The 12,600-nt window shown below is 43.6% G+C and overlaps 1 protein-coding gene across 4 annotated transcripts in view; it reads right to left on the bottom strand.

The window, feature by feature from the left end:
• The window catches only part of srgap2 (SLIT-ROBO Rho GTPase activating protein 2), a 62,263-nt gene that overhangs the window by 29,069 nt on the left and 20,594 nt on the right, over nucleotides 1-12,600 (bottom strand). For 3 of the 4 annotated variants that reach the window (XM_061041989.1, XM_061041990.1, XM_061041987.1), the window contains exon 2: nucleotides 516-708. In XM_061041989.1, the coding sequence (XP_060897972.1) occupies nucleotides 516-708 (193 nt within the window). Of the gene's footprint in view, nucleotides 1-515; nucleotides 709-1,535; nucleotides 2,440-12,600 lie in introns of those variants that run through there. The other variant, XM_061041991.1, reaches the window with a different exon arrangement.

Consider the following 12,600-nt stretch of genomic DNA (forward strand, 5'->3'; position numbering starts at 1 on the left):
GCAAGACTCTGCAAAATAGTCAGAGCACAAAATCACCACCTGGCAGTCCTGGCAGGTTTACACACACAAATACACACATGAATAGATCGTCAGGACTTCACTGTTTGAAACTAGAGTGCTTATACAATGTATGCTATTAATAATCTGATTTAAACTGGGAAGTTTTGAAATGATGCAAGTCTGTATTTTAAAGACTTACACGCTCAGTTCCCTCACCCCCCCCCCCCCCCCCCCCCCCCCCCCCAGCAATCATTCTGTTTCATTTCTTTGCGTGTGTCTACTTCTCTTTTCTCAGGAAGGAAGTTAACGCTCTCAAAAGTACTGCACTCTATCTAAAGGGATAAATAAGGGTTTTTATATGTAATCTAAATCTACATAAGAATCTATCCTTTATCTAGGGCACTTGACCTACATGAATAGAATCTGTGACATCATCAGAATCAGCTGCCCAGTGTTGTGGTGCTTTGTGTGTGCGTGTGCGTGTGCGTGTGCGTGTGTGTGTGTGTGTGTCATACTTGAGTAAATGGTCCTTGGTGCTACGCGTCTTGGTGAGGAACCTCTCGGCCAGCTTCTCCAGGTTGCGGCTGTAGTCCACCTCAATCTCGGCTTTCTTCCTGAAGAAGTCCTGCAGGTCCTGCAGCAGCTGCACCCTCAGCTCACACTGCTGGTCCAGACACTTGAGCTGCTCCACCAGCTGGGCACGGATCTCTACAAGAGGGAGACAGAGACACAATTCAGGTCAATTTTTCATTGCTAACTTTATTATTCCAAACACAATCTCAGAGTAATTAACACCTGTGATTTCTCATATTGCATCGCTGACATTAACATGTGTTCCATAGCAATGTGTCATAAAGTCTAAAGCAGTTTCCTTTATTCCGCTGATGTGGATGGAGTCCAGATCAAGTGAAACACATGGCAGAGCTCAAACACATCAGCCTGGAGAATTGGACAAAATCCATCCTCACTCCCACCAGTCCTTCAAGCACAGACTGCTGAGTGTGTGTGTGTGTGTGTGTGTGTGTGTGTGCGTGCGTGCGCAAGTGTGACGCATCAACTGTGTGCATGCCATCACTTCTCCTCTTCCACACACATCCAAGACATCTCCAGAGGCAGTCATTTATCCCCGCTTATCACTTTTTATTTTCCTCCTGCATCCTTCCCCTCTCCCTCCTCCATGTTGCTCTCCAGTCTGGCCTCAAATTAATAGAGTGCACTCAGGGCAGACACACACACACACACACACACACACACACACACTCAGAAACCACATTCAATCACTCGCTCCAACAAAGTCCTTCCCAATGCAGTTACTCTCGACTTGGATGAAACAAAGCAACAATTAGCACACGCTTTACACACCCGAGGATGTGCACCGCACATGATGATGATAAGCTGGATCAGAGCTGACAGCTGACAGATTAATGCTATGCTCTCTTAGCTGCCTGCCAATGCTGAGTAGACAGCATCATTTTATAGAGTAAACAAACAACACACACTTCTCCAATTGCTGAACCCATCTACGTCTGTCCTACCTTTACAGCGCTGGCCGAAGAGAAAGCGGATGGTTTTGTCCTCCATTTTGACGTCCTATGCATACACTCATTCAAACACAGCACTCACAGACAAGGCAGAGAGTTAGCCGTCAGTCCAGCCGGCTGTCAGCGACTGTTGATGCTGCCTTTGTGTTCAACAGCTGAGAGCGCAGTTTCTCGTTACCACAAAGAGAAGTGGGATATCTAAATGTGTCTGTGACCCACCCCCTACACAGTGTCTCACACTTCTCTCTCACTCGCTTATAAAAACAGACCTCAACAATTTGCCTCTAGCTGGCGGCTGCATGCATGTGCTCACAGTCATTCTTTACAAATTAAAAGGCCAGAACAGAGGAGGACACAAACACTCACATAACCCAGCAAATAAATGAACACACACACAACCTGTGTATGCACTTATGACCTAATGTGGGTATATGCTTTGACAACATGTGTTATTGACTTGTGGTCCATGTGTGTATGTGTGTGTGTTTCAATGATGGGCAGTGAGTCAGAAACCTTCTAAAGGCTGCAAAAGAAAACCTCAAGATGGTGGCTCTTGTAATTAGTCGACATATGACAACAACTCACACCACATGTACAAACACTTCGACATAGAACGAGCACTCCTATCCATGAGGAGCTCAGGAGGGTGACAGAAAGCGTGCCGTGAGGTAATCTGTGGGTTGCAGCATCCCACTTCTGTCCCATGTGACCCCAATGTTTACAAAGCAGCAGGTTTAATAGTGACAATTAATTGAATAAAGTAGGCCTAGCCTTTCAACATATTCACATTTCAGACGTTTTTTTTCTGTAGTCATGATCAAGTTCTGTTGAAATGTCACACCCATGTGTTCCAGGCTGCTGTTGGCTAAATCTACAACTCATTAGCTACCCTCAAACAAAAGCTAATGTTTGTAACCACTTCCTAGCTAACTTTACTGTTTGGTAGTGATACAATTTTTAGTAGGATAAAATGCCAAGCTAACATTATTTTACATTAGCTTCTGTTTGGTTAAGCAATTAGCTTCCTTACTAGCTAGGCTAGGCTAGGCAAAAAACTCAGCTTGTAAAAAAAAAAGCTAGATAAGAGAAAACTTACGGCTGCCCTCATCTCGAGATAATCTCTCTTCAAAGTTATTTTCGACTTTCCCTCAAGGTACTTGTCGACTATATCGGTCTTGTCGAGGGCAGGTCTCGTCTTATTATTCTTGTATTGTCAACAAATCCAAATGGTAACGTTAGGTAGGACCTGGTTGATGCTAACATCAGCTCCTTTCTAACATTAGCTACTGGGTTATTGAGTGTGTACTTTATCTTGAAATGTGGCCTCTAGTTTGCTTATTATTTGAATATGGCCAACTATGCTTTGAACCCCTCTTAGGACACTAACGGTTAAATTGGATGAAGAGTTAGTCCAAGAGCCCTCAACTCTATACCTTGTTAATACTGGAGGTTTAAATGAGTTCTTCAGGAGAGGAGTGTTAGCTTAAATACAGGAGCTACAGCAAATAACATCTGCTGTTGAGAACAATCAATGCAGGTCTTCCTTTAGGCCTCATCCCTCTGTAATGGTCATTGTTCTCATGAGCCAGTAAGAAGTGGGACGTGAACAGGAATCTGACGCCTCCAAACCCACCCCTACAGACCAGTCACATTTTCCAGGCAGATGAGTGCAGGTCTTGTAATCGGGCTCTGGGATTCTACTTTACTGATGCTCTCCTTTTCTTTCTTCCTCCTACTCTGTCTGTGGAGCTAAGGGCCGTCTGGCTCTGTCTGCACAAAGCTTTTCCCAAACACTTTTCACTCTTTCTTCTTTTCCTCCACAACAACATGTCCAGTGTTGATTCTGATGGCCTTTTTCTTCTCTAAGATGTTTATTGTTTTCCTGTTTCAACTCGACTCAGTCATAGAAGCCAACTGTTGGTTTGTTTTGGCCCTGAGTGAGTGGGATCATGTGTACCCTCCATACTGTCTGTATTTCTATATAGACAAAACATGTGCATGAAATGGCCGAGATCTGAGTGCCCAATGTCTTTTTCTGTTTCCAATCTGCCCCTCCTTAGCATCTATTATTGATTAGTTTGCTTAGTCTGACCCAGAAACCGAAAAAGAAAAACAGAGAGATGTTACCAAACTAGAATGGCATTACCACCATGATCAATGCCTGCAGTTAATATCGCTGGAGGCAGAGGCTGAAGGCAGGGTCGGACTCAGACGTGTTTGAGCATAGAAATGAGCGAACAGATGCTCAGAAGGGAATACAACTAGAAAAAGGAAATCAAAATGCAGCAGCTTTGGTCTGTTGAGCTGGAAGCTGACAGAAATGATGCTAACCCTGGATGCTGGCCTAGATACAGGAGCCACACATGCTGCTGTGAGCACTTGTTATACCTGGAAACACCCTAGGCTATGGGCAAAACACACACGCATACACACACACTGCGAGTCCAAGCTGTCACTCTGAGCTGTTTGGAAGGCAGCTATCCAGCCCTACTCCTGTAAAGCCCCACCCCAGATCTGTCCTCCTCAATTACTGGACTCGCTTGCAGAGACACATAAAAACATGCACACACACACATGGCAAATGTTCACAAGTAGTTGTGATGGGTGTTGGAGACAAGGTTTAAACTGGCTGGACAAGGAGGGTGAGGGAGGCAATGAACAACAGAGGAAACATCACAGACACAGATGCCCGGTTTAATGAATATTTAAAGAATAATAGTGCTTTATTAAGTCTTATTTTCACAGAGTCAATTAAATCCTCACGTGTGAATGCAAACAGCCACATTGTTCACCCCATCTTTATTCTGTCTTTCTTCCTGCCAGCCTCTAAAAGTAAGCTGATGTGTGAACGCAGTAGGATAATACCAGTGTTCAAGAAAATTCCCAATTGGGATCTTTGTGAGCATTATTAAGTTAAAGGGTCTGACTCTGTTGCTACGTCCTTCATCCTTGATAGGTTGTAAACTTTTCCCTGTGACTTTTGCAGTGTCCTTTCTATGCCATACCCCACCTCATGAGTGAGGGTCATGTGAGAAAGTGTCAGTGACGGGCGGAAGTGCATGTTTGAAAGGGTAATTTTTTTTTATTTTTTTTTTAATTCCAAGCATTAGTTGCTTAAAAATTAGATAATCCTTGAAATACAAGCCTCTCTGCCAGCGTTTGGTTTTAAAGCTTTTTTACCTGTGCAGTGAAAACAGCGGGGAACAGACACACCCACAACCTCTTTCAACAGTTAACTTGTTCTGAGAAATCCATAGACATCCAACCAGGAGCTACCGGTAAGTATTACCTGCTCTGTTTGTGTTCCTGTGTGTGCATTTTGAGCAGGCATGCTGCACACTGTGTTTATGCAGTGAGGCCTGGTCTCTGTTGCTCCGGGGGCTGATACTGCAGCACAGAGTGGAGAGCAGAAGAGGAGGGGGGTGGAGGGGAGTAATGGTTTTGAGTTGTACCACTGTGAGCTCATACTATTGTCCTCAGAAGAATGAAAGAAGAAAGAAGCAGAAAGAAAAGAACAGAACACAGTTTAAAGAGGGGGTGTTGTGTGTGTGTGTATGTGTAGGGGGGGGGGGGGGGGGCACTGTGAATAATGTGTCCATTCATCCCTACACACACAGGAAGAGAGGACAGAGAGACAGGAAGTCAGTCGGACTGGTTCATGCGAGTAGGGAGCACACGGGTAGGGGAGTCATACTAAAACAACCACAGGAAGCACGTGTGTGTAAAGACGGGCTGCAGCAGGATGGGGGGTTGGACTGAGGTGTGTGTGTATGTGTGTGTGTGTTTCTCCCAATGAAAGGGCCTGAAGAAAAACAGGCAGCTGTGGAGTTCACGGATACAACCCTAAGAACCTGAAACCAGGCAGGAAAAGAGGGAAGAGAGACAGACAGAGAGAAAAACTGGGCCAGGGGTCCACAGGTTGAAGGGGGGGGGGGAGCAGCACTGTGTGTGTGTGTGTGTGTGTGTGTGTGTGTGTGTGAAAATGCATGGCTATGGGACATGAATCTTTAGGCCTCTGAGCAAGTATAGGTAGTCTGAAGCCTCTGGTTGCAGGTAGTGCTTCCTAATGACATTTGTCAGCTCTCTGTATGCTATTAGTTCCAGGCATGCTTAATACTTCTTCACTGCACACACACACACAGTACACACAGTACACACACACACACACGGAAATGTGCATGGGTGAGTAGAGGAAAAGATAGAGTTACAGTACAGTAAGTGTTGGAGGGAAAACTATTGCAGGAATGGAAAGATTCCAGCCGATGTCTTTTCCTTGGGTCTGGACTTCCCTGTAAAAACAAACACACACATACGCTCAAACACGCACACACACACACGGACACACACTAAAACGTATATAGACATTTCCTCTCTCACCCAGTTCTTGAAACCTATAGGAAAAGCAGTGTCGTCTTAAGGAGGCAAGTTAACGAGCTTAGTGACTTTTAGACATGGAAAGTGCGGCTGCAGCCAAATGCACTGCAGACCTGCACTGTGCGGCCCGGGAGAGGAGGAAGTCAGAAAGCAGAGAGACAGGCAGACAGACAGGCAGAGATCAGGGGATGTGAAAGGAGTAAAAGCTACTCTGTGTTGCCTTGAACATAAATAAGTAAAGAACAGGAGTTCTGAGGTTTGAAGATGTTTTTATGTTGTAAATTTGACTTTATGGCACGACACGATAATGGACAACAAAGTACTGACGGGTGCTTTCAGCCAGCAATGGAAACATCTTCTGGGATGCCTCGGCTTTCCAACATAAACACACCAACACACACAAACAAACACTCTGCATGCAGCAATAAAACCACTAACGACTCAGGAAATACAAAAAAAGGATTATGAAAGTTGGAATTGACAGAAAAGGCCAAAATATGACATTTCAGGTAAATATGTCCAGTCCATTTGTAAACATTCATCAACAACAAACAAGCAGAGTTTTTGTTCAATTAAAAGGCCTCCTGGAAAATAGCGCTTAGAAACATTTGGAAGTGCATTTTTCTTTCTTTCTAGCAGCAAGTTAGATGAGAGGAGTGTTCATTATGAAGCTGTAAGACTGTGAAGTGTCTAAACCAGGTGAATAAAATGTTTTATTCCTCTTGTATTAACTCTATTTGGAAAATGTCAAATTCTTCTCAAGGAGTTTATGTCAATCAATCTTTCTTTCTATAGCACCACTTCATAACAAATGTTATCTCAGGAAACTTGAGAAAAAGAGAAGGTCCAGACCTTCCTCTTTATTATATTCCAGGTACATTTCTCAGCTTGCGCAGTGAGTTCTTTGAGTTTCAGCAATGAAGGGGTTTCCATTTTCTCATCAACATTTGGCAACAGAGCAAACCGTCAAATTTCCAAAAAGACTGGACACCTTGCATGCTATATTATGACTGATCAATTTGTTTTTATTATATCTCACCTACTCTCTAAAGTGAACTTTGTGTGTGGACATCGCCTTTCCTGGTTCATGCTGCACCCCTAATGGTGGTTTAGAGGGAGCAGTGGAGGAAGGAGAGAAAAGTAGGTGACAGGGAGGTAGAGTGGGAGTTATGATGGGGGGTTGGTACTCAGCAGGGGGAAAATTCCTCTGCACTACTTCTCAGATCAGGATGTCATTAACCCTTCACTGGCCACCGAGATGCTTTATCTGCAGCAATAGGAAAGAGAGAGGGCTCCCATGGAAGATAAGAGGTGTGTGTGTGTGTGTGTGTGTGTGTGTGTGTGTGTGTGTGTGTGTTGATACATCTGTGACCGTCCTAGGTCTGAGCCATGTGGGCACCCGTCAGGGTTCCTTGCACTCCCAGAGCTGAAAGCGCAGGTCAGGGGTCAAAGGTTTGGAAGCTCCTGCAGGGAGGTCAGTCTCCCACATTGTCCAACAGTACAGCTATCAGATTCAAATCAGACTAAAGCTCAAGTATCTCAAAGTAATCCTGCATTTGAATCTTAACTCTGTGTATGAAATATGTTCAATCTTTGCATGACTGTGTTTCTTGTCTTTATCAAACACTTTCCCCTCCTGACACATATACAGGTGTCTGCAGTCATCATCACATCCTCTGATTCCTCTCCTGTGTTTGCAGAGGAGTTGCATGGTTAAGAGATCGAGGGCTGGGAACCTCTATGCATAATGAAAAAGGCTGCTTATCAAAAGTTAACTAGCTCCTTGCCCATTTACAGCCCCCGTCTGCTCTACTAACCCAGTCTGGAAAAAGGCGCTGAGGCATAGACAGTGTGTGTTGCAGATGAGGGTGGGGGTGGGGTTATGTCTCACACAGATATAAGGAGTGAAAATAGATGAAGGGACTTCAAATAGGACTGGAGCTGCAGCACATAAATATTTTTTTTAATCTATTAATCTGCAGACTCTGCTTTGATCACTGTTAAGTCTGGAGTCTACAGTATTAGTAGATCAATTTCCTCCTATCTTTAAAGACTTAATATGTGATTTATCACACTTAAATATAATATAAATCAAGTATATCCTCTGAAAATAACTCTGTGAGTCATGACTGTCTACAATGGGTGTAACACCCGAGTCCCACTGTCTGTGATGTTTTCAGAGTTTTCAGAGTCCTATCTTCACTTTGTTTACATCATCAGGACGGCCGGCTGACTCCTCCCCTCGTGTATAAAAGTTGTTTAATTGAGGGACTAGAGAAAAGAAGAATAACATACTGTACTCACTGATTAACTGTGTTTCTAGATCACGCTCATTTCAGGTAAATTTACATGCAGTGTGAAGATACGAGCATAATAAAGATCACTAGCATTAGCATGCTAACACAACAATGCAGCGCAAGTTGTTTTGGTTTCATGCTGGTGCTCAAGGGCAACATCTGCTGGATCAAAAAAATCACATATAAAGCCTTTAATAAGAAATGAGTCACTTTACAAAATAATAAATGTTAGTCCAGCTTCTCAGCTGTGAGAAGTTTCTGTTTGTTGTGTTATATAATGGCAAACTGAAAATCTTTGGGTATTAAATGTTTTCTACTAAATGCAAGGTTTAACAGAACCAAGGCAATTTCTAAATGTGACTTGTAGGGTCAGTCAGTGTATCTTTATATTTGAGGGGTAAGAACTATGAATTGATTTATTGATGAAAATACACAAAAAAAACTATAGGTAATTAAATCCAGAATTCTGTCAATTAATTTCTTAACTGCATCTGTGCTAAAAGCTATCACACGCTATTTTATAATCCATCAATTTACATGATTTAAGAAAGGTTTCTAGGTTAATTAGTGTTTGTGTGTGTGTGTGTGTGTGTGTGTGTGGTTGTATGTTTGTGTGTGTGTGCGTGTGAGGTAGACCCTCAAGGGTAGCATCCACCTGGTGTCACCTCTATTTCCTGTCTCTGCCGGACACAGCCATCTGGGCCCACGTCTGTTCAAGCAGCCTTCATCTCCCTCTCCATCTCCCTCACTCTCTCTATCCCTCAAACACACACACACACACACACAAACAAACCCTTCGCCGTAGGGATGCAAACCATGAGAGTATAATGTTCTATGCCATCTGTCTGAGGTGGTATGGATGGATATCAGACAAAACCACACGGACATATTTTACCATCGTTGGCCAGCATGAGAGACAGTATTAAGCTGAGATGTCCCTGTGTGTGTGTGTGTGTGTGTGTGTGTGTGTGTGTGTGTGTGTCGTTCAATCTTTCCAGTGTTTCCAAATGACCAGTGCATAACACCCTCCTTAATCAGCTTAACAGCCAGTCAGGGGATTTGACTAATCCACAACACAAGCATGGGAAGGAGCCTGCTGTGTGTGTGTGTGTGTGTGTGTCTGAGTGAGTGAGTGTGAGTGTGTGTGTGTGTGTCTGAGTGAGTGAGTGTGAGTGTGTGTGTGTGTGTGTGTGTGTGTGTGTGTGTCTGAGTGAGTGAGTGTGAGTGTGTGTGTGTGTGTGTGTGTGTGTGTGTGTCTGAGTGAGTGAGTGTGAGTGTGAGTGTTTCTGTGTGTGTGTGTGTGTGTGTGTGTGTGTGTCTGGACAAATGAGCGGTTCGTCTGACAGTGTGTGTGTGTGTGTGTAAATCAACCTCGACAATCTTAAACGTTGCTCGCCCTCTCTCGCCCTCTCTCTCTCTCTCTCTAAGCGTTACAATAATCATCCAGACGTTTGACTACTTTCAGGTTTTGACGGCGGGGCGTGGACTTCTTTCATGTGCAGACACATCGTCTGGTGAATAAAAAAGGTTCAATCCGTCTTTATTAGCAGGTTAACACTCGTCATAATTCCTGTGAATGTGTGACGTGTGTAATGAGTCCTTAACTTCCAGATTAAACTGTCATCAGCGTTCAATCACCTCTCGTCTCAGAAAGTCTGGTCAGCTCTGGTGATTCATGGAGACCTCGGCTGCCCCCCCCCTCGAGGGAAGTATCAGCTTTGAAGCCTAACACAGTGTGTAATAGCCTCCCTCTGCCAGTTCATAGCTGTGCATGACAGCCTCTGTCACACAGCACACACACACACAAAAACACCAGAGGGGAGAACGACACTTCATGTGAACGTGACGGGTACGTATGTGCTGACGCAGCAAACTCTTATCACTGCATTCCAAGACACACATCAGTGGCATGCTGGAAATGGCCGGAGGAGAAAAATGGTGGAGATGGCAGATAAAGTGCGAGCTGAGAGGCAGGAGCGGGCAGAGACACCAGGAGTTGAAGGCTGTATGTGCTGATGGCTGCCGATCCTTATCTGAGTGCTGGTGGGAGGCAGAGTAAAGAGCAAAGGGGGAAATATGTCCCATCAGACAAAAGGATGAGACCCAGAACAGCGGTCGATAACATGAGATATTATCACTGCATACACCTTGAAGTCACATCACAGCGTTGACCGTCGCCAGCTATACAGCTACTGCCTTCATCTGAGACAGAGAAGAGGACGAGAGAGAATTTAATCTGGAAGAGACCAAAGATAAAGGTGATGCAATGGAAGGAGTGCGAGGTATATGCAGATGTAGCACAGTTTAATTTACAGCCATGTGTGAGTACTTAGTAGTGTAACATCACAAACTACCTCATGCTCAGTTTGAACATATTACACTTGTTTATTTTGCACAGTTTAAATTTTCTATTTGCACTCTACTGCCTTCAAATTGCCTTATTTTTTGTATATTTTTGAGATTTGTATATATTATTATTGTTTTTCTTATTTTTTTTTTTTTATTTGGCTATGTTTAATTTTAATATTTTATTGTTGGCATTCATTGTGGACATGCAAAGAAAGAATGTCATTGTACAGGGAAACATGTTTCCTACTGTGCACATGACAATAAACATTTTGAATCTTGAATATTGAATGTAGCGCAGTTTAATTTACAGCCATGTGTGAGTATTTGTTTCATTGATCCTCAAATTTTGTCCTTTCTGCTATTTACTTGTTTTGTTGATCATCCCTAAAATGTATCACTAGAGCTTTCACACTTGCAGAAAAACTCCTGGAAAGCTGTGAAAGCAAACAGCAGAATTTTCATCCTGAGTTTCTCCTGCCAGCCCCCCTAAGTATATTTTCTGCATTAAGTCTGAGTGAGTTGATGTAAATATTCTCATTATAACACCATGTAGCGGACTCTGTTGCTAAGTCCACTACTTGCACTTAGTTTTTTTTTAACGTCATGTTTTGCTTCGGCAGAGCGGCCCGCCCCAAACTCCTGTCCCACAGGGATAGTCTCCTGCTGTGAGGTGAATAAGCTGTAGGTCATATTCAGAGAACAGTGTATGAGTCAGATAAGTAAAGCATAAGCCCCCCCCTCCCTCATCACTAATCATTTGAGTTAGAAAAAGCTGAATCAGGATCATCAGCCTTTGTAGTGAATGCAATCACAGACCCTCCCTCTCTCCGGTTTCCTGCATCACTTTGACCTCTCTCTCCAACCAGCTGCTCCATCGCAGGTATAAATCTTTCTGATGCCTAGCTAATGTGTATGTGGGCTTATATATGTGTGTGTTGGAAAGTGGCCTTGCTGTGTAATGACTCCTGCAGAGGCACGGCTCAGGGAGTCGAGATTGCCAGCAGTGACAGGCCGCGCAGTGAAATATGGCCGCCATTTCTACCAGGCGGGAATCTGTCACAACAAACCCTTTGCGGACATCAGGTCGAGCAGTGTAGGGAACAGTATGTGAGAACATCAAAGCCCCGCCCTACTAGCACTTCAATCCAGTGGAAAATATAGCAGTGTAGTAATATCAGTGAGGAAAGAGGAGCTTGTAGAGCAGTGGGACAGATTTCATAGCTACTATGTGTATCACTCACACACTTCATTCTCCCATGAACACATCACATTCAGCCAGCTATAGTTTCCACCACCACATTCCCACCCTCTCAAAGTTGTAACCAAACAAACATTTATCTGAGTGCTGCAAAGACATTTAGGGGGTAGGAGGAGAGAGAGAGAGAGAGAGAGAGAGAAAGTGGGCCAGGCTGCATGAAGAGGCACCCAGGGAGGAAGACAACTCAGCACCTCAGCACAACAAACCACCGCAGCAGAATAGTTGAACAGCACGAGAGCAGCACAAGGGACTTGGCTAAGAAAGAAAAAACACTATTTTTTTCTCCTCTTAACTCAGTTTTTTCCTGCAGCTTCGCTTGGTCTTTAACTGTTGTACATGTAGTTTATTTCATGATAACAGCACAACTCAGCCCTCTTGAGATCCACTAACAAGAGTGAACAAAGATTTTCTTGCCATCACTCTTCTTTTTTTTTTTTTTTCTTCAAAAGGATTGTATCCTAGAGCAGTGGTTCTCAACCGTTTTCCTTGGAGCCAGTCTATTGATGGACAAGGGCAGAAAGTAGAAAAAGTGTTTTAAATGACAACAGGCTGTAAAGAAATCCCAAGAAAACTGTCGAACTTGTGGTTTTTCAAAACTCCTACATACATTACTGCATCATTAGAAATATTTATATAAAGTTTCTTCTTTTACTTTATTTCACTGTTTTCAAGAAGGCATGTTGAGATGCAAAAAGTGTCAAGTGGGTTGAATTTTTCCAAAAAAGAGGTTTACAAAAGACAACTTTTTCAGATAAATTTACACTCATTTTGGGGGGGCGTC

This window comes from Labrus mixtus, chromosome 7 (genome assembly GCF_963584025.1).
Source record: "Labrus mixtus chromosome 7, fLabMix1.1, whole genome shotgun sequence".
Taxonomy (NCBI): Eukaryota; Metazoa; Chordata; class Actinopteri; order Labriformes; family Labridae; genus Labrus; species Labrus mixtus.